This window comes from Patiria miniata, unplaced genomic scaffold, assembly GCF_015706575.1.
Source record: "Patiria miniata isolate m_02_andy unplaced genomic scaffold, ASM1570657v1 HiC_scaffold_17, whole genome shotgun sequence".
In the NCBI taxonomy this organism is placed as follows: Eukaryota; Metazoa; Echinodermata; class Asteroidea; order Valvatida; family Asterinidae; genus Patiria; species Patiria miniata.
In genome coordinates this window covers 1,371,825-1,399,771 of record NW_024037055.1, presented here as the reverse complement: position 1 = coordinate 1,399,771, position 27,947 = coordinate 1,371,825, and the positions used below count along the sequence as shown (strand labels likewise).

The 27,947-nt window shown below is 38.1% G+C and overlaps 1 protein-coding gene across 1 annotated transcript; it reads right to left on the bottom strand.

Moving 5' to 3' along the window:
• Positions 1-558: 558 nt before the first annotated feature.
• LOC119723338 (cAMP-dependent protein kinase catalytic subunit PRKX-like) lies at positions 559-25,782 on the bottom strand. Its single transcript, XM_038193913.1, has 7 exons — positions 24,801-25,782; positions 19,713-19,881; positions 13,016-13,279; positions 12,140-12,259; positions 3,331-3,426; positions 2,491-2,626; positions 559-1,743 (listed from the first exon to the last, which is right to left on the bottom strand). Exons 1-7 carry the CDS (start codon positions 24,937-24,939, stop codon positions 1,618-1,620), a joined length of 1,050 nt encoding a protein of 349 aa, XP_038049841.1. The 5' UTR covers positions 24,940-25,782; the 3' UTR covers positions 559-1,617.
• Between the last annotated feature and the right edge of the window lie 2,165 nt (positions 25,783-27,947).

Genomic DNA, 27,947 nt, shown 5'->3' with positions numbered 1-27,947 from the left:
TTCTGCTACACCAAGCACCAAAGTTTTTTGGGGGTTCACCGTGGTAACTTTTTTCGGCTTAATAGGTGATACATTCTATCAATACATGAAAGTAAGTCTAGGGACACAATTTATGCACACGTTTTTCAGAAACAAAATTTGGGTTTACCATTTGAACAGAAAATGCCTCAAACTGACGAGTGTGTGTCTAAAGTGACATCACCACAACGGTTGTCAAAAATAGCATGGAATATTTTAAAATGTTTTAAAAAGTCGACTTTACGATCTCATGTCTCGTAATTTTCATACATTTCTGAGAAACTGATTTTTGCACAAACTAAGTTTCAGTGTAAACTTCATGTCATAAACCCTTTAATCCAATGAGACGTTTTGTCCGAAATAACCTTGTATGTCACTGACCACATGCAATGCTATGCTCTTTTCACTTGGCAGAAAATTTGAGGTCAGAATCCAAACAATGTCAATTATAAGCCTTGAAGCTACAGCGGATAAAAGTTAAAATGAGACTGTTTTTTACTTAACTAAATTACATGTACGTCCAGTGACAGACAGGTTTTCCAGACATGTAAGTCCATTGTTGACAAACTTCTCAAATTGTCAAGTGTCAACTGTCCGTTGTAAGTTTATACGCTACACAACGGTTAGTTTAAAAGGGCCAACTGGTTTGCAGAAGAATTACATTGTTAGTTTTGCGTTACAAATGACTTTCCGCGGGCCATAAATAAAGTGCAGATGCACGGTAGAATAACCACAATGGAATGTTAGCAAACACTCACAGCAACTTTTTACAAAATTAAGTCCAATACAAACGGGCTTTAATTATTGGTGCTGCGTATCTGGCAACTACCCCAGCATGCGCACCTGGCCAACTGTTATGACCCTGTGTTGATTTTTAATTTTTGCTTGACCTGAAATAGCTTAGATAGCCCAAAAAACACACTGTCTGCTTTAGGTAGTTGTCTCTTTTGATGAACTGGACCCTTGTAAAACTGCAGTAAATGATCTTAAAGTTGCATTCCACGTGTCACGTGCTCTTCAACAAATCTGAGTATTTTTTTTCCTATTTACAAATTTTCAGCTAGTTTTTTAATGTTTTATTTCAAAAAAATAATCTCCTTTTTTGTTGTTTGCATTTCTACAACTCTCTGAATTTTTTGGTTTTGTTTGGGCACAAATAGATCCGCTTTGTGGGCAGACTGGCTCCCGGTCCACACATTATCAATACTGATTGTGGGGCGGGAACCAGCCTACTCTGCGAGAGCAGAATTATTGTCTGGCTGCCAATAATTCAAAATGTAGGGTGTTTATTGCTAGAAAAGAAAACAAACATAGAAATGGAATCTATTTTCGGGATGAAACTCGAAAATAGCACAAAGAATACAACTCTAAGTAAACCCAGCAGTAAGTTGCTTTAAGTATTTGTCCCTCATATACAGCGCCAAGTAACTATGCATGGACAACCTGAAATGTGTACTTTTTGTGTGCACATAAATTTTGTTCAGAGTAACTGATGAGACAAAATTACTCCAGAAAACAAAATAACCCTTCCGTCTAAATACACAGAAGTGAAAATGATCTATAGGTCTGTCTAAAGTCGAGCCCGCTCCAAAGCCGTCATCAAAAATCTCGGAACAGTTCTTGGATGTCGGCAGTTACTGCCTCCGACTCTCGCCAGCCGTCATCATCGTACTTGTCAAAGTTCTGGGTGTCTCCATCATGCGTTACCGTGGGAATTATGGGTGGCTGTTGAGACAAAACAGTGAAAGGAAATTCTGTAAGTTTACCTTCTTCACATAGGCATACATGTATGTAACAGTTGTGGTACTTTCAATTAAAAGCAATATTTTTTTTTGAAATAATTAAGGGTGCTGTGCAGATGACAGTATTTTGGGTACCAATGTTATACGTTGTTTTGAAGCAATTTAGCTCTTCACTTCTAAAAATGTAATGGTGCAATGTTTTATTTTACATGTGGACAGCAATACCAGCCAGTAACTCAACATTAAGAGGCATTTTGGCAAAATGAGACATAGCTGGGCGGAGGTTGGATTGAGGGTTTGCAGGTTTTAGGAAAGAGAATAAAATTATCCTGACAATACTGTTTGTTGCACTTCAATTGGACATTCCGTTGACAAAATGGCTGTTTACAATCCGCACTTATCACCATGCATGTCAAAAAAATAAAATACTGAGAAAAAAGGCCTTTTAAGTTTCAAGTTTTGTAGTTGTGAAAATGAAAGATGCCAAGTGTGTTTCCTTTAAAAAACCACTTTCATTTCACGATTTTTATACTATTTCTTGAAAACATGTGTAGTACACATATCAAAGATTACAAATATTAATAAATCTGAAAATCAAAAACAAATATCCCCTCCCCATTAGGTTGTAGTGCATTTTTCTCCACCACGGCCTGTGCCCAGGTCAGTCTCATTTTGCAAGAACGCCTCACATATTGAGGTACAAACAGGACTGTAGGCTAGCCCCTCTTACTTTGAGATGCCGTCTTCTGACCGCATCCCAGTCGGTGCCCTTGAACCAATCGTGGTTCTTGATGTCATCACTGCCGTTCACCATACAGCCAATGCGCTTCGTCCGGTCAATGACTAGTAACTTCTGGATCAAATCTCTGGACGAGACAATCAGAAATTGTTGGAGTTAAAAAAAATGTAAGAGACTGAACATTTCAGACAAAACTGTGCTCACCAGGGCAGTTCCAAGCAATTTCAATGTTGAGGAATGTCGTTGGGTTTCTGAAGTCCAGTCAAGTCCTCACAATTACTCATAATTCAATCACAAGCACTGGCCTCTTTACTCAATGGACTGAAGCTACCATCCGCCATCTTTGTTCCCCCATGACGACATACGTGTGTTTCCTTCAGAGTTTGAGTGTGCTGTTGATTTTTGACACATCCTTGTGTTCCAGACTCTGAAGTGTTTTGAGATGTTCTTTAGTAAAGTGCAAGTGTGTTCCATCAAGCACATACTTCTGGGGGAAGGAAGATGGCGGAAATGCTGCTTCACATTGCGTCAAAGTGAACAGGCCAATCAGCATGTAGCAGCCATTTTAATTACAATATAGAAGAACTATATGTATGACAAAGGCATTCCTTAATACAACCCAATGTGTAAATATAATATGCCTTTTGATCGACTTGACTACAACGTTTTTATAACACTGACAAAATACACATCCTAGGAGTTTTTGTGTGCTGGTGATTATATAATAATTCAAAAGACCACAATTAAAATCCTCGTCTTTGAACAGGCACTGTTGATTTGAATTGATATGAGAAATTCCCTTATTTCTTTGACAGAGCATGTTCTACAAACCGTGCGTCTTTGTCTAGATGTTTTGGCCAGTCAATTTTGCCTTCCAGGATCTTCTCGTAAATTCCAAAGGGGTTGTCATCAAAAAAGGGAGGGTACCTTTTGAGAGAGAGAGAGAGAAAAAAAACACTTAAATTTAATATCAAAGTGTTGGATCTTTTCACAAACAAGTGGTGGTTGACGTGTGCTTGTAAGCTTGTGGTTGTAGGTTCGAGTCCTACTGAGGAAACTTGTGAAGTTTTCTCAGTGGACAGACCCTTGTAATCAAATCTTGACAAGTTGCCTCAGTCTTTCAGACCTCACATTGTGTTTAATTTGAACCATGCAAGACCACAAATGGCAGACAAACAGAACTCACATACAATCTTGACTCCCTTTGTGATAAACCAGTGGGTGCATTCCGCTCACATGAATGTTAGCATGAACGTAAGCTGGGATCCTACAAACGTGCCAACCAACATGCAATCAAATTACATCAAAAATCTGTGTTCAACATGGCAGCCCTTCGTGCACATTAAGTGTCACCAAGTGGATAGAAGCTTGTCAAATCTTTGACAGTTAATTGCGACCGGGAGTGACATTTCGCCGGTGATATTTAAAATTATTGGAGATCTTTGATGCAGAAAACGGGAATTATCAGCTCCGACAGCTAACTGTGTGTGGGGCGGCCATCTTGGAAAACACAGCAAATGACTCAGGAAGACCGATTGTTTGCACGAGTGGGCAACACCCCAATTGAAAGAAAAAGTTTATCTGATTATTACAGCAAGCCGATCCATCCACACTTGTTTTTCATCCATGTGTTTCAAACTTGTTATCCTTGTTTTGCCCTTCAAAAAAGTGAGAACAATAATGCAATAGTGGGCAGGTGTAAAGAGACAAGTGCAGCAAATTGTTTCCTCTCATGTCCTATTTTTAGCAGAAACCTATTCAATCATGTTTATTGTTCCAGAGCTCTTTCCAAAGATTCACGCACGTTGTTATTTCTCTGCTGTCATTTGTTTTTGCAGACTTGTTTTGAAGACACAAAGTGGAAACAGTACAACGTATGTTTTCAACTTTTGAAGAATGGGGTATTTTTTTATAGTTATTAAAGGAGCCTGCACGTACACAGGTTTTTCAATAGGATGCATTGCAAGAAAGAAAGAAAGAATTTTTTTATGGAGGAAAATTGTTACAAAAAGTGAATTTTAAATAACTTTTTCTACATGATGCCCCACACCAGATGGTCATCATGCTGATATTGTACCTGGATATTACATTAACTAAATTCCCCAATTTTATCATAGAACAATCAATGAAATAACTTAAAAGATTTACCCCCTTGGAAAAATATTGTGATCATTAAATCCTAACAAAACCCATACATGTGTATCCCAATTTATTAATCAGACAAATTATAACGACTATAAAGCCTCATTTTGGCCCACATGCCTTGTGTATGTTTCTGTTTCAACTCACAATCTTCTCATTAATCAAAGTTACCGGTAACCCCCCCCCCCAAAAAAAATATAACCTTCAAGTAATAATAATAAAACAAAACCTCATGTACACTCTGGTCATTAAACTGAAATCTTTTTTCCCCCATAATACAGAAGATATGATGGAAGAGCTAACTATACTTTAAAGGGTCATTTCGCAGGAGCATGCAATCTAGCTCTCATCCCTGTCAACTCCAGAAGGCTGTAAACAGCCTTTTCTTGCCCAGAATCACCATGGTGATAAAGACCTGCATTAAGGCAAATGCTCGTCATATTTTATAGGGCCATTTTTAGCAAGGTGCCTAACACAATTTACAACATCTCTTGTGCAGGGCTGAGAGTTGGGGGGACAAAAATAAAAATAAAATTGGGGGAAAAAAATCCACAGAGTGTATTTTGAGAACCCCTGAGCAACACAAGGTTGATCTACATGTACTGTACCGGTAAAGTACTCAAATGTACTTTTAAAAAGGTAACTCCTAAAAAGAAAATACACGTAGGTCTGAAACGTATTGACGTCATGCTTTGTTTGCACTTTCTTATGGGAGCCAGGTGGGGAGGAGAGCCACCGAGCTCCCATAAGAATGTGCACATGTAAGTGTGACATTATATGTCTCCGGTTCATTCAATATTATTTTCCGAAAGTTTATGCAGATGGATTTTGGATTACGAGGAAGATCGCAGATGGTAAAAGTGGCAGACAGTTTCTCAAAGGACCGAGGTATGGATGTAAATGGTGCAGTGATTCCCACTTCAAAAAGATCTGGTAAAACCAGATGTGCTCAAAAAGGTTCACTCTTTTATGTCGGGTGACCAATGCCTTGTATGTTTGTCAACAAAAATGTGACAACAAACCCCAGCATATGTGACACATCAAGAAGGTGCAACTTGTAAACAGGCCATTTCATAAACTTGGCAGTTTTATGTCAATCATTTGGGTCACACTGTTTGACCTTTCCAACAAACATTTGCTCCACTAATCTCTTACAGATTCTACAATTCAGCTAAATTCTCCAAAAGATGGTGTTGATTTTCATGTTTCAGCATACCGGTAGGTCTCTTTGAAAAGATTTTAAAGTCTGGATATTCACAGACATCAATTCCTGAACTTGAATTAGCGAGTACAGATATTTAAATCCAGTTTAAACAAGCACAGACCACCAGAAACGGACTACAAAAAATTCCAGACATACTTAAATTATTGCCAAATATCAGAATCTCGCTTCATTATCAAAACAAACGTTTGTGCTCTGGGAAGTTGTAAAACATGTCACTGTTTACAAGTAGAAATTCCTGTCCGATAAAGATATATCACTGTCTAATTTATTCCAGGTCAAGATTCCAGATGTGTTTATTTCTACATGTGTCACAGTCGACAAATGGTATAAGAATGAATTACATGCTGAGACAAGTTGGAACTGAGTATCATAACAATCGTTGACAATAATATCAAAGCAAGAAGATGACATGTACATTGTAGACTTCTATAGATGGCACATAGATTTGTAAGATGGCACACAGATTTACATGTAGGAAAGGTCTGAGATTGTGCAGAAGTCAAAACAAGTCAAAAATAAAATAAATCCAACAATTTGTTTTAATTCATGTTTTTTTAAACATCCCTCCAGCTACTGGTATAGAGTGTCCAGGTTGTGAGTAAAGACATAAACAACTCCTTTTATGGAGATTGGCGCGCTTCGAGCGTACTGCGCAATGTTACGCAGAACGCAGTTGTGGCAGTGCATTACGAATTTAAGACTATATAGTACTGACTCACTAATAATATTGCGCATGCCTACATGTATGTGTGGATTGCAAAAAAGGCACTGGATTTCAAAGTATTCAAAATTTCATGGACACTGGAAAAGTGTTTTAGACCGGAGAACCATGTCTTTATCATCCGTTTAAGACCGGCCACATGACGGTCTCTTGACCAATGGGAATTGGTAAACTGTCTTAGGTATTTATGAATATATTTTATCACACTGGAAAGTAAAAATGAAAGTGCAACTACAACAAAAAGCACTTCCAAGGCAGAGTCCACATATAAATGCTGGCTATTCCTAATAAATGTACATGTATGTTCTTTCCCCTCTACATGCAAAATCCTTCATAAAACCGTATCATCTTATATCATCCCTTCCTTCAGATGTTTCATGACACACTTCTTCCTGCTCATTCAGCTGGGAGCTTTCACGATTCACAACCAATTTGTTTCTTGCGGGAACTGAGCCAGAACGGTCTCGCTTCTGAAACAACTCCGTTCAACTCCCTCAACTCCCTGAGGCAACGGGAGTATTACTTCAGCTGTAAATTCACGGTGGGCCAAAGTGTTTGCCTCTGAATGGTCAAACTACTTGCCCATCCCCCCTGGGGGTTATATGGCTTCCATCCTCCCCTACTCTCAGATCAACACAAATCATCTCCGTGTTCCCAAATTAGAAACACTTCCCGTCCGCAGGGGGTTCACACTCAAGTGAGATGACCACATAGAAATACAGATCTGGAGTAGTTGCATTCTTGTGTGGGAAAAGATCAAATTAATTTTATAACAGTTGCACCTTTTCACGTTTTGGGGGGAGGGGGGGTTGGCATGCCACAGCATTCATTGATCCAATTTCAGCAAAACAACCAAGATGCGATAGATCTGTTGAAATGACGTGGCATTATTGTTGAGAAAAACTGGAGATAACCCCTGAATCTTACATGTAATTTTAAATTACTAAATCAGTGAAAACGGGAGGGAGTGTGTGTGTAACTTTGTATACATATGTCAACACCAGCAATCATGGACTAGCGACAAAAGGGTTAGGGCACAAAGGGTCCACGATATATCGGTAGTCCACACTTGAAATTCCTGTAAATAACCAAAAAGAGCTGTTGCTTAAAAGTTAAAAGTACAAACAATCTTGAGGATTAGTGACAATAGGGGATCCAAGATGGGTGTGTTGGGGGGGGGGGGGTTGAAGGTGTGGATGTGTTGGGTGGGGGGGGGGGGGGGGGGGTGTGAAGGGTTCAACCCTAATGACCCATCCCATAAACTATGTTTATGATCAGTACCCATGCGAACTGAATGTATGCACACTTGATATTTTGAGAAAAATCAATTTCTATTTGAAGCACACTACGTACAGTATACAAAGTTACGAACACATAAATTGAAATTTCAAAATGTTGTTACTCGAAATCAAGGAATATTTCTCATCTAAATATCTGCCAACATGTTATACTCAGACAAATGTACAAACTGGTACAACAAGCATACATGTCATACATGCACATAATAAAAATAAAAAAATAAAATTGTTCTCCCCCCTCTCTACAAAAGAGACTGAAATTAAGCTTTAAATTCAGTGACAGGTCATTAGCACGCTAACTCCATCCCTCACTGACATGCCAGTCTGATACAAATGACAACGTTTTCCTTGATCTTTCCCGGACCGTTTGGACGTTGGCTAATCCATGTCCCGCTGAGAACTCAGCCACTGTTATTTTCCTTGCCACAGTGGAGGCTTGAACACAAAAAAAATTAAGGAGTTGACTTGGCCGACAGAGGCTAAAGAAACCTTCCAAGGATGTTCCCTTATGGCTAAGGAGGAAGAAGGGAAGTTTAGAAACTGCAAGCAAGGAATGTTTTACCTGAAATCTTGGAAAATCATTTTGCCAATTTTCAAGCAATATTAGAGCAACTGTGTTACATTGTACTACGATGTAGGTAATGAATCCACAAAACCATAGACTTGCTGAGGCAGTTTGGGACGGTACAGGGAGTAACAGGCACAGTGCTTTTGGCAGCACAGGGGTTAAGGGCTGAATCAATAATTCTATTTTTTTTTTAAATTTATTGAATGGTTGATTTTAATGTATTTCTCACATCTATTGGAAGACATACAAACATAAATGATGATGACAACAGAACTTTTGATAACTTGTCAGGAAACAAGTTGACCCCCAAATTTATAGAATGACCCATGCATGTACATGTACATCCAAAAATTGTCACCTTTAAAACAAAGGCCAGATTTCATTAACAAATACTGGTACATGCAAGCCCAAGAAGAAGTCAATGCTTACTCCAATCAGGAAGACAATAATGTTACGATTGAAATTTCTCTCCTTAAATTGTCCCGAGACAGTCGCAAATGGAATATGCAGGTGAGTGGTCCGTTAGCATTGGCATGCCACAAGTGTAAATTCTACTGGGAACAGAGCAGCATGTAAGCTTGCCATCTGCCAATTCCATTAATAACCTCGAGACGAACTTATTACCCCAAGAATGTCAGGAACATCTTCTACCTTGTAGGTCTGGGTCTGATGAGGACATTCTTTGATGAAAGAATGCATATGTTTATGAAAGAAAAAAAAAGGTTGCCTGCATGACAGCAGTTGTAAATGTGTAACTAAAATTGCATTGCCCATGCTATTACTTAATTTTCATCCCCCAAAATAAATCCCTTTTTAAAATTGCTATTTATTTTTTACAAAGGTTATGCAGTTTGAATGAGAAATCGACAAAAAAAATCGTGCAATTGAATTATTACTCTACAATTTTTGAATAATTGGCAGCCAGGAAAAAGGTGAAAAACGTACAAACTTGGGGAATCTAACTTTTTTTGATATATTTAAGAGTAGAAATTTGTATAAAATACTGTATGCTCCACAGTAAAATTTATGACGTGGTGCTTTTAATTAATGAATTACCACAAACGAAACCCTCACAGAAGACTGCTGAAAGCAATTAATATATGCTTTGACGTTTGACGTTCCGATGTACGAACTACATTGTATCATTCCTAGCAGACATCATTTTGAACAAAGTTTTTCGCTCATCGTAAACAAGTTCCATGCAAATATCAGATACCAACTCTTAAAATCAAAACTTTGCAACCAATTTCTGAGACAACTTGAGAACAAGGCAATTGCACAGAAGACATTTGACAAGAAATTCAAACCAAAACTGTTGTGGCATCTTACAGTGAATATCTGGAAAACTTATCCGCCATTTTCTGTTTTGTTAGGCTGCCACTCGACAATTCAAGTTGCCGTGTCAAGTTGATAAAACCACACAGTCCTAAGAAACCACCTCTCAATGCTCCTCTGAATCTCTCGTACTTGTAGGTATGAAGTGTTCTTGACAAGGACTAAAAGCCTCCACAGCGTGAAAATGCACAGACTAGGGAAATATTTCCAGGCATCCATGACACAAGCTTTAGTTTGTAAAAAACACTACTAATGGATCTGCGGCTTCTACTGTCCCTTTTTGGGTCCATGGAGACCGCTCTCTATACATGAATGCCGTTGCCGTCCATTCACCGGTTATTTCTTCTTTCATTTCTGTTATAAAAAAATACCCGAGTTTCAGCATTGCATCTGATTTTTTTTCTGCACAAAATGTATGATGAATGGCACTGGAAAACAATTTTTTTAGAGAGACAATTACGAGTGGAGAGATTAAAAACCTTGAAGGGTCATTGCCCGAACGATCAAAACCTTGGAATCATGTAAAAGTTCTTGATCCTGTAATTTGACATTTAACAAAAATGTCAATATTAAAATTAAATCCTTTAAAGTTTAAACTACATACATGTACAATGTCTGATGAGTTATTTTTACCTAAATATTTTACCAGTACATGTACCTCACATGGCAATCATGTATTGATCTTGTAATTTGAAATTTAATGAACTTTCAAATCAAATGGAAAAACCCTGATATTTGGCAAGTCAGTTTTTGATAAAATACTGTACCAAACATGTAAAACTGATTGATCTTGTAATTTTAAATTAAAAAATTACCAATTTTCAAATGGAAAAATTCAAACCATGACACCTTAATTTTTAATGCTCAACGTAATATGACAATCATGTCAATCTGATTAATCTTGTAATTTGAAATTTAAACACTGTCAATTTCAAAATGGAAAAACCTTGATACCCTGACAAGTTACATGTATGTAAAATCGATCAATCTTGTAATTTGTATTTTGAACAACAAGTCAACTTTAAAATGTAAAACCTGAAAACAATGACCAGTTATTTATGCTCAACCTAGTAATATGACAATCATGTCAAACTGACTACCGGTAATATTGGGATTTCAAAATTGAACAAAATTGTCAATTATCAATTGAAAACAAATAATAATAAACCCTAACAAAAATAATAATACGTGTAATCTTTGTGACATCAAAGTTATTAACAATACCAACAGTAGATTGCATCAAACATCTGGAATGTAAATTGTTGCTGGTAGGAGTTTGCTTGGGTTTAATTCTACACTAACTGTATGGCTCCTGGTTACTTAAGCCCTTCAGCTGTCACCGCGAAGGACCTGCAGGTTCAGCCAATGAACTATCCCAGGAATTCTTCACTCTAATATCTCCGGACGTTAAACTTGTCTTAGTTAACCTGGCTGTCTATCTCAATTATCAGACAATTTTCTGAGATGGATTTCTTTTTGTTGTATTGCTGATGCTGCAGACTGCATGTTACTAGCACATGCGGGGAGAAGTTTGATGGACAGTGCCAACACATGAAGAACATTTAAAAATATAGAGACAAAATAATCATGGTGACATATTCAATCATCTGGTCCTAATTTCATAGCGCTGGCAGGCAGAAAATATTGCGAGGCTGATGTGCTGAGGAAAAATTAGCAGATAGGAAATTTCAAGCTTAAGAAGACTTAAAAAATTAAAAACTTAGGATAACAAAGGATAATTAAAATTTTGGGACAGACGTACTCTAGAAAGCTTAAGTTCATACAAGCTGCTGATTGTTTAAAGTCTTTTGAAAACTTGTATTTACTGTCCAATGTGTGTATTATGCAGCATTATCCATACCAAACCATCTTAATATCTGGTAGTTAAACTGGGACTCGGAAGGTACTCGACTAAAACTCTGTCCGATGTAAAGGAAAACAAGATCCCTGGTACACTCATGGTTACTTACGAGGCTGCAAGCACACCGAGTATGAGGGACAATAGACCCCACAAGTCAGTCTTTAAAACTCTTATCGCTATGGAGTTTGAGATTTCAACATGAACAAAAGGATAACAAGATGTGTACAAGCATTACATTCACTGTGTGGACTTCCGAACAAAAGATGTCCACAAAAACCAGGTAGCAGCGTGGGTGTGTTTGCGTGTGTATTGCACAAACCAGTTGCATCTTCGCCTGAGCATCAGGCACCGTCGGCAATGCATTTTATTGCCCTCTGAGAACTCTGACCTAATTCTCTCTTTGTAAACATTGAGGTGATACTTAAAGATGCACAGAGCCCTAAAGAGTGAAAATTCGAACTAAAAATAGGGATTGACAGCTCAGCCTTACCCAACCAGCATCTCATAAATGAGAATTCCCGTCGCCCACCAGTCTACTGCTTTACCGTGCCCTTTACTCTGGATAATCTCTGGCGCAAGGTACTCAGGAGTGCCGCAAAGCGTCCACGTCCTACAAAAAGCGGGGAAAAAAGGAATGGATTTTGTTTTGAGAAGAAACAGAAAATCTTTGTTTTGAATTAATGGCGAGTCCCCCCAACCCCAGTCTGTCACTTTTCTAAGCACCAGAACCTGTTAGTAATTCTAAATAGACTGCTACTGTAACAGACAACATCGCACTTTAATATTCCATAGCATCACTAGGAGCCATATTTGAGCATTTGGAGATGATGTAATAAATCAATTTTCTGGGTAGATTCACTAGAAAAATCCTGGATCTTAAAACATTTTAGTAAATTTACCTAAAGCTTACTGTCAAAATACAATTTTTGAAGTGTAGCTATATGTAAAGTTACATCAATAATCTTGGATTCATATCTGTAATATAGCCCAACATGGTGTGGTTACAGGGCTCCATTCATTCAAGAATAAGGCCTATTACTTCCGGTCTGTAGTCCTATCCTGAATTTGCCATGATCCACCATATGTTACCAATAATGTGCATAATGTGGATCTTTTCACAACATTGGAGTACAACACTGCAAATTTCAGAGTGGGACATTGGAGGGTGCAACAAAGCAAGATATTTTGTTCAGTTTTCCCTGTTCATCCATGAGGCCCTAATGATCATGCGTACAAAAATACACCTCACAGGGGTCATCGTAAATCATTGTGTAAGTTGTAACATGGGCAGAATTTATGCTATGCATTGATACCAAATTGTCTTGAACTCTGTATTGTTCTGCGTAGCATTCAAACAAATCCCTACCTGTCTTTTAACCTCTTCGCGAATCCGAAATCTGTGAGCTTAACGTGACCCTCACGATCAATTAAAATGTTTTCGGGTTTCAAGTCCCGGTAGACAATGTCCTCTTTGTGTAGGTAATCAAGTGCGGATGTTATCTCGATTGTGAAGAACTTGGCGACGGAGGCTTTGAATCGACCCATGCTGCGTAGATATGTGAAAAGTTCACCACCACAGACGTACTCTAGAAGCATGTACAGGAATGTGTCGTTGTGGTACGCCCAAATTCTGGGTGAAAGAAAATTAAAGACATCAACAGTGAATTAACATTGATGATACTAAAGCTTAAAGTGTGGCTCAAAAATAAGTTAACATTATGGCGTAGACATGTCCAGGGTCCCCAGGGAGAACAGTTCTTAGGTAACGGATGGGGCTACCCTGGTAAAATAAAACGATAAATAAATAACTGTCTGCTGGACAAAAAGAATTGCTGTGTCCCCAATTCCTATTTTTATTTTTTCTATTAGAAACGGATCCTGAGGAGAGCGTAGCCGGTGCCCCCGGTCCCCCCCCCCCCCCTTATTTCACAGTTTTTTTTTTTTAATTTTCCCAGGAGGTTCATGTAGGTCTTGTCTTTGTTTCCTGTTTCTTCTGCTGTCAGCTGGTTATATATATTCTCTTCAAAGACAGAAATTTTCACCCACATGAGGAATTATGCTCGGCTTGTATGGGTTTTGCCTCAAGTTTCGGTGCCCCCCCCCCCTCCATAAATGCCACTGTCTACCTATCAGATGGAATATGCAAGGGAAAATTGTACCGGTACCACCTATATAGCAAAATCACTTTTCGACTCAACAGGATAAGAATACCAGATTTCAACAATTTTAATTCACGAAATCCTTGAATTGAAAAGAATTTCGCTACTGTTGTTTCTTTAAAACCCTTAAAGTTCAAAAGAAAAGAAGAAAAAAAAAAGCTACAATGTAAATCCTTCAAGAATGCTTTTAAATTTAACTGCAACAGTTTCATCCAAGTCTACACAATAGCAAGGTTACAGAATTGCCTTGTGTTAATCACCTGTGATCAAATGGCCTCATAAAAACCCACACACACAATGATGTCATTCACATGGACAACATTTGTCAAGTGGCTCCATGTGCAGCAATTAATTCCCCATGTGGCCATGTCTAAATAACTCTTTTATACCCCACCCTCATGGCAAATTAACACATAAATTAACTTGTTCACACTTCAATAGCTGCCCCTAGGGGTGTAGACATTGGGTAAATAGTTGGTTATGACACCATAAAATAGATAACAGCTACTGTAAAACCCTACAAGTGCTGTTCCAAGAAAACCAAGGACTGTCCATTGTGTTGCCACCACTTGAAGGAATGTGGTCCACAGCGTAAGTGGGAATTGAAATCTCAAATCGACTTGAAAGACTAGTGCCATTGGATGAAAGTAATCTCTTTCGTTATTGTCATTCATCTTTTTCAGCCTCTGTTATACTTCAGAACACGATGATCTCTTCAATTTTGCTGGTGCCCCGCTATGCTTTTGCATGCATACGATGACATTTTTATCCCGAAAGAAAATTTGGCAAATCTTGATACATACATGTGCAAATGTGCAGTTGGAATACTAAACTGGCTTATTGCAAAGGCAAATCAGCCAATATCTTGGGTACCGCTATTCATTTTGAACTACAGTCACCTTGTTGAAACTTACGGTAACTGTCTGACTGTGGAAGTAGCAGATTGAATGTACCGGTAAAAATGTCACTAAAGTTATTCAAATGCTGCTTTGTCCCCAATTTTATGGAAGGGAGGTACATGTCATGTGTCCCACAAAAAAGAAAAAAAAAAAAGACTAGCGCAACCAGCTTCAAGGAAAGAAACATGTCTCCTCCTTGATCCCGGCTCAAGGAAATCTTTTGGTCTCGCATTGATTTATCGAGTCACTCAGATACGGTTCAGCACTTAAGACGAGTACAGACGCAAGGAAGACAAACTGTTTGTCCACGCTGACCCCACAAATGTGTTACGCACAAAAAAAACAACACAATGCACCGTCATTGTGACTGCTCTACACGACACCAATGCTTGTCCTAATTATTGATTGAAGACAGTGTTGATATCTTGAGTCATTGTGTTGTTAGGAAGAGAAGATCGGTCTATGTGGCCGTTATTTATATTTGAGTGTATGATTCTTGTTTATTTGTTGCATTATTTGGAAAAGGTAACAAATTCTACAATTTGTGTACAACTTGAATACAATGATACAATTTGTAAATTTATGTTAAATCTTCTTGTTTTGGGAACTTAAAATCAATAAAGGTGATGGTAAATTTAACATTTGCTCTTTCACACATGTGCGGGTTCATGTGCATGTAACTTTCAAGACCAACATTTTCTCCCCAAAAGAATTAATTCATCATGTTGTCTTATCCATAAATCTTCTTTATCTTCTAAACTCGACTGAAAAAAATGGCCCGTGTTTGTTTATTGAATTATTACTTTATAATTCCGAAATTATTGGCTGCCAGATATAATTAAGAATACTTCTTGCCGGGCAGGCTGGTTCACGCCACACAATCAGTATCGATAATGCATGGACCGGCCGGGAGCCAGTCTTCCAGCAAAGCAGATCTGTTTGTGCCCAAAACAGATCAGCATTTTGGGTTGCAAATGTGCAAACAGCAATAAGGAGGATTTTTGATTGAAATAAAAAAGGCACAATTTGAGAGTTATTAATTACATGTAAAAAATAGGAGGAAAGTCATGAAAAGTACGGGGAACACAACTTTAACTCAAGGAACTGAATCGTGTCTATGAAGTTTTCAGATCACAAAACAGGAAATACACATGAAAGAATGGCATAAGAATGTTAATTCTGTCCAGGAGAGAGTCCAAAGAAATCATACAAAAGACCAACCCATTCTTGATTTGGACAATACCCAACATAAAAGCATCTGAAGGCTGGACAAGGCTTTACTCTCAACAAAGCTGTTAGGGTATAGAAACACACAAACACAGACCACCAGCAGGGTACCGGGTAGTGCTCTATCTACTGTCAATGCTTTGTGGGTCTTCATCTGTAGTACTTGGCATCCATCTGAAAATAAACTCCCCCAAAAATTAGATTGGGTAGGCCCTATTCGTTCACATCAACAAGATGGAACTCTTCACACATTATTGCTAAAAATGATGACCGTAATCTTTTTTGAGAGTTTGAATAAGTTTAAAGATACTGGTACAAACATGCAGGATCATTTGCTTTGTGTCCATTTTGTTTGGTTTGAAATTTAAATAACTGCTCCAAATCTTAGGTAACAACTAACCTGTTGAAGGTTCAGCCCAGGAATCCTACCGGTATGCATAATTTTGGGGGTCTCGTATCTGTATACTGTTGCTAGCACACACAGACACGTTTTTTTTAAAAACCACTCATTCTTTTATTTTGTACTCGTTACCATTTCAGGCGGAATAATTTTACAGGGCATTTGGGACAAGTCCTTTGGTTCATCTCATTCTATCTGTTTGCGTTTCTGAGTCATTACCAATGTTCTCACGTGCCCTTTTTTGCATGAATTTTCCAGAGGCTGATTTGGTGAAGTACTTTGTAACTTACATTTGATTACAATGGAGAGCAGCTGAGCACATTGTATGCTGTAATGAATGTTCAATTCGGTCAATTCACAATGCAGTGTGCCACCAAGAGTTTACCATGGAGAGTCCACTTTTCAAGTTTACGGTCGACAAAACATGGCCCATTTGAATGAGTGTCAGCAGACAACTTGAGCTAATTTGTTAGAGATTCGGGCATATAGTGTTTTCCCGCCTCACAAAAAACACCATATTGATAAAAAGAAAAGTAAAGGCCAAACATACCCTCGAATCATACATGTACACTTACGAAACTACTGACTGGAAAAACAAACAATTTCAAATGTCCCGCGCTGCAAATTTGTCGACCATCTCCCACAATGCACTGGAAAAAAACGAACTCTCTGTGGAAAACTTTTGGTGGCGCACTGCATTGTGAATCGCAGCATTCATTGGAGCTTTCATGTGGACACTCTGTAAGTTACATTTAATCTTTGAATTATTTTAACAAAAGCGTGTTTTCAGAACCTGATTTTTTTTTACACTACACAAGTCCGGACCTGTATATAAATTTTAACATGAAAAAGAAGTGATTTATCTTGTAATTTGTAAAGTAAGTTGAAATGATGAAAAGACAGTCACAAAAATTATCTAATGTATGAGGTAATTTCCATGAAAAACAACAGCTCATTAAATGCTTTTGTTGAATGAAACTGTTCAAGGGAAAATCTGAACACGTCCCCCAGCTGACAAGGTTGACCTCGCCATTATCAGCTAACATACAAGAACATAGCTTAGACAACTAGACGGAATAGTTTGACTTTCTGCTGCCTCAAAAGAAAAAAAAAGACTGAATACGTGACAACTACTTTTAGTTCTCATTCGGTGTGGTTTCATTCTGAATCTCAAATTAGAAAATATCCATGAATACGTTTGCCAACCTTCAAGAAAACCCCCACAGGCTTTCTTAAGTTTTGCTGTGCTGAAGATGTGTTGGCTATTATGTTAACTCCCAAAACACGGCTTTGTTCGATAAGACATCTAGCAGACTCAGGCTCTGGCATTACTGAACAGTGCCACAATGTGGACAAGAATGCCAGCCACAAAGCACACAATAAACTGAAAAGATCGACTAGCTCTCCACAGGTACATGTCCATAAATGATCCAGGTCAATGAATTGACTTTCTTGGGGACCGCTAAAAAACAAACAAAAAACCAACACAGTTTTGTAAAAAAAGGACTGACTTTCTAAAACGGGGTTGGCAATGTTGTCTTGCGATGTGAGGCGACAATTAGCAAGTAGGAGACAAATTCTTCAGGTCGGATTTGTGTGGGAGACAGCAGATAAGTTTTGGACTGCGGCACACTATGCAATGAAGAAGGCAATGTTGGTTGACACTCCATTTTTGACCTGTATTTTATGAGGTCTTTTCAGCAAGCAGCTAGCTTGCATGATAAAGGATAGGTCTTCTATATTCACTTGATGCCTGCATGACTACAAATGTACTTACACCAGTCAATGAGTGCATACAGTTGTGTACCAGTATTTTTCTACAAGGGTCCTAGCTCTATGGAAGGACAGACACGCATAGCACAAAAATCAAAACAAAAACATGTAAAGTTGCGTTCCCCAAGCTCTTTTTGAGTTTCATCCAAGAATTTTGTTTTCTACATGGAGCAATACAAAAGTTATTTATTTTGAATAAGACATCGAAACCCCCCCCCCCAAAAAAATTAATTAGCCAATGTTTAGTTATTGAATTGTGACTAATACTTCACAGTTTTGAGACAACTTTTTTTATTTGTTCTCACTGGCTTAGCTGGTTCCTGCCCCACAATCAGTTTCCATAATGTACAGAGCGGGAACCAGTCTGCTCGCAAAGCCGATCAGTTTGTACCCAATACCCAAAACAAATCCTTTTTTGGAGGGTTGCAAACATAAAACAAAAATGGAAAAGAGGTTTCAGTTGAAATAAAACATACAGCTTGAAAATTTATTAAAAAGAAAGAAAAATTGAATTTGTTGAAAGCACAGAAAACGGCAGTTTTAAGAAGTCATGTTCCTGCTATGTATAGGTATGCTTATTTATTAATTTTTTTGTGGAAGCTTTTACAGGTAAAACACCCTGTAAGTAACATGGTCTCTTGACGAAACAGTGTTACGCAGTACAAAGTTACGTGTTAAGTTACCCGGTACAAGGAACGTTATTAACAAGGTTTTTTGGCATTACAGAGATGGCTGGGTTAAACTTACAAGGCATCTCTTTTAGAAAAGTCTAATATATGTTGTCTCATTCACATTTTTAATATGCTGTTTAAAATCAAGCTTGAATGCCATTGCCCCTTTAAAGCTCACAGCCTCCACAGATTGTGTGGACACAGGGCCTGAACAACCTGTTTACGTGCCACTAAAGCTGTTTACTTATCACTCCATCCAGCTGAACAGTAAACACTCTTTGACAACCAGGATGCATGCTTATGGCATTAGCGACAACCTCATTGTACAGGTCCATGTATCAGTCACAATGTAAGCCCTGATTTTGGTGGATTTTCTGGACGGCTTTTTTCATTCCTCATTGCACTTAGCAAAAGATTCGTGTCTGATATCTTTCCTGTATCCGATACTAGATTTGGGACCTAATCCTGGTATTGGATAGTGGTATTTGATACCCTGTACTAGTACCTTATCTCTGCATAATTCACTTATGCAGAGCTATGATTTACAGCAGATAATGTTACATATCACAAATACATGTAAGTAGGTCACACTTTGCACAAACAGCTGAAACCTAAGAAATCTTGTTGGCATTTGTTAAAAACTCTAAGTCATGGCAATTTTTTTTTTTAAACCAATTTTTTTTAGCACTACCCGGCTCTCTTCATCAGCAAACAAACAACTGTAGGATAAATCACAAGTGACAATCTGTGAGTGAGATAGGTAACCAGTCTAGTTACAGTCAGGGGAGTCAGTCAGTCAGTCAGTCAAAGAGTACTATAGGCGGCCATAGTGGAACCAGCAAAAACACAAAACCTGTTCATCAATTCCCCATCATGCAAATCTTTAAGTTATATTCAGTTGTAAAGCTCGAAATTTTTCTCTCCAAATACTTACAAATTAACAATGAAGGGATGTTTTATGGACATTAGTATCCTCTTTTCACTCAGCACGTGGTCGGCTTGTTTTAACCGAACAACATCCGCTATTGTGAGAACCTTCAGTGCCATGTACTCCTTCGCAGACTTGTCTTTTACTAGGAGAACACGACCAAAAGTACCGGTACCTTGAAAGTAAAAACAAAGGAAAACACAAAATCAGTGGATTATGTTTAATAGATGTCATTCAAGTGTTAAATTCCTAGATTTTGGACTTCTCAAAATGTGACGTACTAGTACATGTACATGTATGCTGTACTCCCATCATAGAACAATTGTTAACCAAGTTAACTGAATAAAATTAATATTTGAGACTTGATATCATGAATTTCCTTGCCTGGAATGAGCACACACACACACACACACACACAAATGTGTTGCCGAGATGCTGATAAAAACTTATTAAATGTGTCCATATTATATTCTGTGTTATAGTGTGTACCGGTACTTTACATACAATTTTGGTTCAAAACAGACACGTGTTCATGAGGAAGCCATTTTGGATCGTGTTCCCTAAATCTATTTTATAAACTGTAAACTTGGATGGTGCCTGCGTGTGTGCTCTACGATAGGTACAATGTACACATACACCTGTATTATTGTCTTCTGGTATGTACATATGTACTTCATACATGTACAATTGTTCCACAAGAACAAGCTCAATGTACAGTGTACAACTTCCTGTTGTTCTGTGTTAGCGTTGCTATGACACCAATTTACTACACAGCAGGGAAACACTGCACGCTGGCAACTTTCTTTTCTCCAGCTGTCTATCAGGCGTTGAACCTTGTTATGATATTTGACACTAACTTGTCCAGCATTTATGAAGCTTCACTGGCTTCAAATACCCAAGGCCCCGATATTTAGACTACAAGAGCCAGCAACATGAAAAGGGTGTGAGTCTTCTAATCAGGGTTTAATGAAGTGTTACCTCCAGGACAAACATCCTCAAAGTGCAAGTACTTCAGGGTAATGTACCAAATCACTCAATCTTGCAATACATTGTACCTTGAAATACAGACCTATACCGTAAAATACATTATAAGGGCCTTTCAGTTTCACACAATCCTAAATCTCTGTTTTGGACCCGGATCTAACACAAAGATTTCAGGAAACCCTTTACACTTGGAATTTTATGGCAAGCTTTTCAATTTTTGAGGAAATTTTTGGGGTAACATGACAACGACAAACAGACAAACACAAACGCACCACTTAAATAAAGACGGTGCTCAAGGCAATGCACAATAAATGTACTGTACAAAACCATGTTGATTCGCATGGTAATACAAACAGATAGGGTCATTGGAATTTAAAGAAGATTGCTTCAAAGGTTGTTGAAGTTATTTTATTTTATTATAAAGGGACCCGACTCCGAATTACCGTAGTCGCCTCGGGTCATGAGGGCTAGGGGGCCATTAACTTCACAATCATCATTTTTACCCCCCCCCCCCACTTCCCTACCCCCCCCCCCCCCCCCACAATACATCTAGCACAGATTATTCATGCCACGTGGGTCCCTAAAATCGCAGTTCTAACAATACACATTTGTGTGCACAAACACTACCCGGATACAACTTTATATGAGCCATTGCCCATGAAAGGAAAAAAAGGGAAAAGCAGGGAACCATAATTTATAGCAATGCCTTTATAATGATCTGGTTACCCTATACTCCAAGATTAACTTTTTAAGCTGCTAGAAGAGGATTAACTCTAGTAGAGTGGTCAAGCAGCGAAGGCAAGGTTTCTCAGGGATGAGCCTGTTTTCTGTTCACTAGTGATCCAAACATTATCATATTTTAAAAACAATTCTTACAGCACACTCAACCAGCCACCAGACCTTTCAGCCATGTTGGCAATGAATTTTGGGGCTAAAGCACTATCTCCGAGACAATGGTCTACCTCCATGTTTCAACCAACTGAGAGTTTTAGTAGTCTAGTTGTTGTCAGTTTTATTTTCCTCATCCTTTCTGGATTCTGTCAGCGACAGCAAGCCTCAATGATTTCCCTAAAAGGCAGACTTCCAACCAAAGCAAACACTTTGCCTAAAGCACAATGAAAATTAAGGGGGGTAGGCTTTGAATAGAGGCAGTTATGATTATGTAACTGAAGGATGCTGCAATTGAAGCACAGGCAGTTAAAAATGATTTGAGCGGGAATATAGCCTAAAACCTCCATCTTATTTACGTGATGTAAATGATGTACAAAAGGAGCACTTGTACCAGTACACGCCATTAATTTTTTTTCCAATCACTTTTTGGGCTAAGATTCAATTGCAACATACATTTTTACAGTTGAAAAAAAAATCATGAATTGTTTTAAACAATTATTCACTTGAATTTAAAGACATTCTTTCTACAATCAAAATGCCAAAAGCTTTTCACCTTTTTCTTTTGGAATTTAAAAACAAGCCAACCAATTCAAAGCTCTTTTTTCCCCCTTTAATTAGAGGAACATTTAAGGGATTTTTTTTTTTTTTTAGGTTCACGTACAATTTTGACACCGAAAATTCTCCAACAAAATGAACTACATGTACCGGTAGCAAGACCAATTGAGAGTTGAATTCCTTTACTAATGTAGAATGGGCCAACACTGCAAACATCAACACCTTCAACTTTGTTTGGGACAAATATTACCAACAGTAAGAACATTTCTGATGTATGACTGTAATTTCACCTACTTGACATGTGTCAGACTTTAAGGTTTTATCATAAGGATAAAATGTTGGCAACAGCTGTGGGGGTTTAATAGAGCAACCTCCACCGTAAAACAATGGGGTTTGGATTGCGAAGGGTCACAAGGTAAGGGCAAGTACGAAGGTCAAAGTTCAGGTCCCAAGAGGTCACAGGAAACATGTCTGCACTACAAGCTTTCTACATGTATGGTGTAGTCAGCAAATGAAAGCTTGAATGCAACTGCAAACACATTTTGCTCAAAAGGAATCCCTTTCTTACAACCTTACGGGAAATTTATTAAGAATATCAAGAATTTTGGCTGGTTGATAAAAAAGCTGAGCATATTAAAAAAAACTGGTTTGGGGCTTGGTACCGGTAGCTGATAATCAGCTACCAGGCACCTAAACCACACACTAAATAACTGTCATGTCACACTATCCCCTTAATAATAATCATAATTGATGCTACAATGGTTGAAATCATGTACACAAAGTGTCCAAGTTGTTTCTGTGTATGCTTCACAATTCCCAAATATCAGATCAAGAAGCCAACCAATGACCACTTGTGCAGAGCTTCTTGGGTTCTTCTGATTGTATCTTGCAGTCTAAACAAAATTATTTGTTTGCCAAATATTTGCTCAAGTACAGAGAAGGAATTTCTGAGCGATAATCTTGGGAGCTGATCGCTTTGCCTTCTGGCATCTGTGCTTGAATCATCAAACATAATATGCCCTAAACCTGAGTTCATGAACTGCCATTATGCACTTTATACAGGGTACATGCACTACAATGGCCCAGTGCTGATTTGATACGCCTATTAAAATTGTGGAGACTTAAGAAAAATTAAATCAGGCTACAAAACAATAACATTTGTTGACAATTTATGGGAAAATACAAGAACTCAGTAAATATTGTTGAGGTGCACGTACAATGTACACTAAAACTATTTTCTTCTCATATAAAATGTATAAAATATGTTCGATTGACATGGCTCACATTATTCATTTTTGTTATGATTTCTTCTTGTGCTGAGTGCAATGCACCTATGTGAAGACAAAGAAACAGTATAAAGTCAATTTAAATTTTGAGTAGCTCTTTTTGCCTGGTCTAGAAAACATACCGGTATAATCTTTTAAATCACAAGGTACTCTACTGTAAACCAACATTGTGAATCTATGAACAATAATGCAGAGAAACTTGAATGATTTCCCTCAATCAACCCAAAATTAAAAAGAATCAATTTAAACTCTTCCTACTAACCCCAACTAACCCTGAACATTCCTGCTAATGAGTCAATGTAATGCAATAAAGAGCCTGCCACGCCTACCACTACCATGGGTGAAACTGGGGGGGGGGGGGGGGGGGGTGATGCTTGGCTGGCAGGCAGCCTGACCCAAGATGAAAACTGAATTCCGTTCCTCTGACTGTATGTGCTACTACACTAGTGATCCTTCCCTTAGATACAGTTACCCATGCGAGGACAAACCTGGAATTCTGGGAATTTGTATAAGCCCCCCCCCCCCTGCAACTTGACTGCTGTTACAGGACTGCAGTAAGGGAAGGTTATTTGCTCTTGGTGACAGCTGATGTGTCATTTAATGAGCAGGGGACACTTTGGTTGCCACTGGAGACCGAGGGGGGGGGGGGTGCCTTGTTGATACTTATACCCTGTGTAACCTCTGGAGACTGCTTAGCATTAGTGTGGTAAGTAACTCAATTTGTCTCTAGCCAAGATGATCGAAGATTTAAACTCAATTTCTTTGGCCTTTGACACCCAGTGGACCTACTTCCTAGTCACAGTGATTTGTTCTATTATTTTTCGAGAAAAGTTACTTTTGGGGTATAATGATGCCAAAGACCACATAATGCAACAAATTTAAAGATGGTACATCATATAACACTGTTGCACCATTTAAAGTGTAAAACTGTTTTGGTTTGCAAGGAATCAACTGAAACATGCGTATACAATTCAAAATTATAAAACTGCTTAAGGTTGCAAAATTCATTTTGGAAAAATCAAAAGGTCAAGTGTACAAGACCTTAGACCCATCACAAGCAGTCTTCAATTATGAAGTTAGCACTCAAATGGAAGAAGACAGAGAGGAAATTATTGCACTCTTTTGAGGACAATTTTGCCTGAAAATTACAGAAATGCTAAACACCTACAGAAACAGAATTCAATTTTTTCTGGCTACAACCAGGTAAAAATTAAATGAAAAAAAAATCGTCCTGATTTTGACTTCCTTAAAAATCAACTTTTCCCCACAAATAGCTGGGTATAACCGCTAATGCTATGCGTATCATAATAGGCTACAGAGGAAGTCATGGAAGTCCAGTATTTGAGCTTATTTATGGGACCACACATGTAGAACTCACCAAGTATAGACAGCATATCAAAGTCATCAAGCTTATACTTCCGCTCTTGGGGAGTCTCTGGTGGAGGGAGATCCTTCAGCTTGCTTGAAGATCCCGTCCGCTTCAAAGTTTTTCCTTTGGCTATCCTTGATGAGGCCATCGTTTCTCGTACAAAAATCCACACGTTTCTCAAAAAGTTCCTGTGACTTTTGTAGTAGAGACCTCAACTTTTGATCAGCATGTCCTTAAAGTTACAGTTTTGGGAGTTATGAAATGTTTATTCATGAAAGAATTTATGTGATCACATTAGCATGATAATTTATGGATGACATCTTGCGTTCACTGTTTATTTGGTCATGTCGGTTTTGTTTACAACTTAAAAAAAAAATTACCATTATTTTTTTTACCAGATTTATATATTGATACTTCTGCCAAATTCTACGAAAATTGGAATTTACCGATCGCAACTGGAAGAATAAATCATTTCCTTGGCTTCACGTATTCACAGCTTCATTTAGATATGTCCGTTGCTGAATTATGTAAGTGAAGACCCGATTATAACTTCGACAACAACATGGGCACGTATTACCAGTCCCAGTCACGATAAGCACGCAAGTTTAGCAGCACTCCACTATAGCACTTTACATTGCTTTAGCAGTGTTACCGAGTACTGTAGGCTGTAGCATCGCACTTTTGAACTGTGTGTAGTTGAACACGTGGGTCATGTGCATAACACCACCACTGCATGCATGACTCCGTAGGAATTTAGATGCTGACTTTGTAGTGTGGGCAGTATTTTCCTTTCGGATAGCTCAAGCATAAACTATCGACGGTCCCAATGCATCTATAGTCAACGGGAAACGAATCTTGATGGAGGAGAACTAAGTCGCGGTGAAAGTTTAGTGGAAAACAGCAACCCGTACCCCCGAGCCGGTAGCGCCCTGCATGCCACCGTGCTTGTCGCCGCTACCGTACGTACCAGCTGATGATCGATAACGTCGAGTACGGTACGTACGCGGTGGACGTGCACATAACACAAAGCGCGCCACTTGTGACGTCATGGAAACCGGCAGCACTATCTTTTAAATCCCACCATTCTTGTGGGCACCATACGGCCGCGGTCTTTAAAGGCTTATCAAATAGGATCGAAAAATAAAACTACCAAGTTTTTAAGAAATACTTATTAGGATGTTGGTAAATGAGAGTCTAAAGGCATCCTGTAAAATTATGGCACCTTGTGTGAAGTCATTTTCAAGAAAATGATAGTTTTGTATACATTTCCAGCGGTGGTCGGCCGACCACCGTTGGAAAAACCTAACTATATTTCAACTACTGCCCCAAATTTACCTTTTTTCCAGTCCAGATTTTGTTTGGTATTGGTTACATGTTCATGAACTATAACTATGGCAACTATAAATTGATCCATTTCATCTTTAGTGGAGTCAGGGAACCAGACTACTTGAACAATTTTGTTTTTCTTTGTTTTTCCAGCATTTTCGAACATAAAACTTCAAACATGTCAGTGTACCAATATTTGATATATTATACTAACCCCTCAAATACTCCATTTCTGAAAATTACAGCAAAAGCCAATGATGTACATTTCCTTTAAAAAAAACACCTTTGTATTTAACTTTATATTGTCATTTTTAAGGGTACTTTCATGCCTTTTAATGCGAACTTTCAAGAACAAACTGTCAACTTAAATTCAAAGCGACAGACACTTGCGCGTGTGGTTTAAATGGTGGTTTGAAGAATAAATTTAATAAGATTAAATAAAATATAGTATTGTTGATGTACCCTAACGTGGCGCGCCCCCTAACGTGGCGCACTTTGATTTTTCGCCTGTAGCGCCTAGCTAGAGCAAAAGTTTTAACTGAAATTTCACAGAAAGTGAAATTTCATCAAGTTATAAACACTCCCGTTCATAAATCGCGAATTTATTTACCCGCTACAAAGTTAAAAGAAAAACTTATTTTGGCGTGATTTTCCGATTTTATTTTCAAGTGCAAAGTGAACCCTTTGAAAATGCCCCGAAAAATAAGAAAATAATTTTGTGACAAACATCTGGCTGGGTATGTAAGTAGAGATAATAATGATTTATCAGAATTTATCAAGTTTTCAGAAATTCTTAAATGTTAATTTGGAATTTCCCGAGATTTATTTAAGTGCGCCACGTTAGGGAACACTCCGCCAAATTGTGCCCAATTTCCGGACGCCACCGTTTTTTAATTTCGGCTTAAATTTTATGAAACCGAAATTGTTCACAGAGGTTAAACAGCAAGCATTAATAAGGTAAAAGTACCAGTATTTCACTGCATGAATTTGAGGTTTGTCAACAAAGAGGTTTGGCAACACTACACGAGGAAATTTGGGTATGCTTCGAAGTGCGCCACGTTAGGGTACACCACCATATAAGAAAAATTCATTCCGAATCTATGCCACTTTTAATTGAAGTAAAATAAAACACTCTTTTTGGAGATAATAATTCCAGTATAACATACTGCATTAGATTGAAATCTCGTCCAATAATTGGCATTAATACTAAAGGTGACACAGATGTTTGAAAATTGACGTGAACCGTGGAAAAATGAATGTAAGAAACTATACAGTGTTTAAATCGCGGGAAAAAAATCATTCCGAATTAAGTCATTTAAAAGTTTATTTGAATAAAGTAAGACACTCTGTATGGAGACAATAACTCTAGAATAACAAATTGTTTTGATATGAAATTTCGTTTGTAATGACATGAACAAGTTTAAAAATTTTGAAACCATAATATTTCTTCTTAAAGAGGGCGCTGTACACAAACACTAGTTAGCAGCGTAAAGACTTCTGGCAATGCGGATCACGATTTGCCCATTAAACAAAAGAACAACGCTGATTCTGGAGACAATAACTACAGAACAACTTATTGCATTGGATTGAACTTGCGTCCGATTATTGGCCATGATATTTGACACAAGGGGTTTGAAAATTGACGGTAGCCGTGGAAGAATAATTTTAATATGATTTAATGAAAATATAGTGTTTTATCACGAAAACTAAAATTGTCTTTCAAAAGAGGGTTCGCTACACAAATAGTAGTCAACACTTTTGTTTCTCTTCAGTTCAGGGAAAAGGAAACAAACGTCATTTTCTTTTTGGGCAGCAGAAAGCTAAAAGAGA

Coding starts and splice junctions, on each gene's coding strand:
- LOC119723338 (XM_038193913.1), bottom strand. CDS start 24,939: ATGGCCTCATCAAGGATAGCCAAAGGAAAAACTTTGAAGCGGACGGGA. Junction 2,627..3,330: donor CATCTAGACAAAGACGCACG/GTTTGTAGAACA, acceptor TGTCTCGTCCAG/AGATTTGATCCAGAAGTTAC. Junction 1,744..2,490: donor TCAGAAGACGGCATCTCAAA/GTAAGAGGGGCT, acceptor TTGTCTCAACAG/CCACCCATAATTCCCACGGT.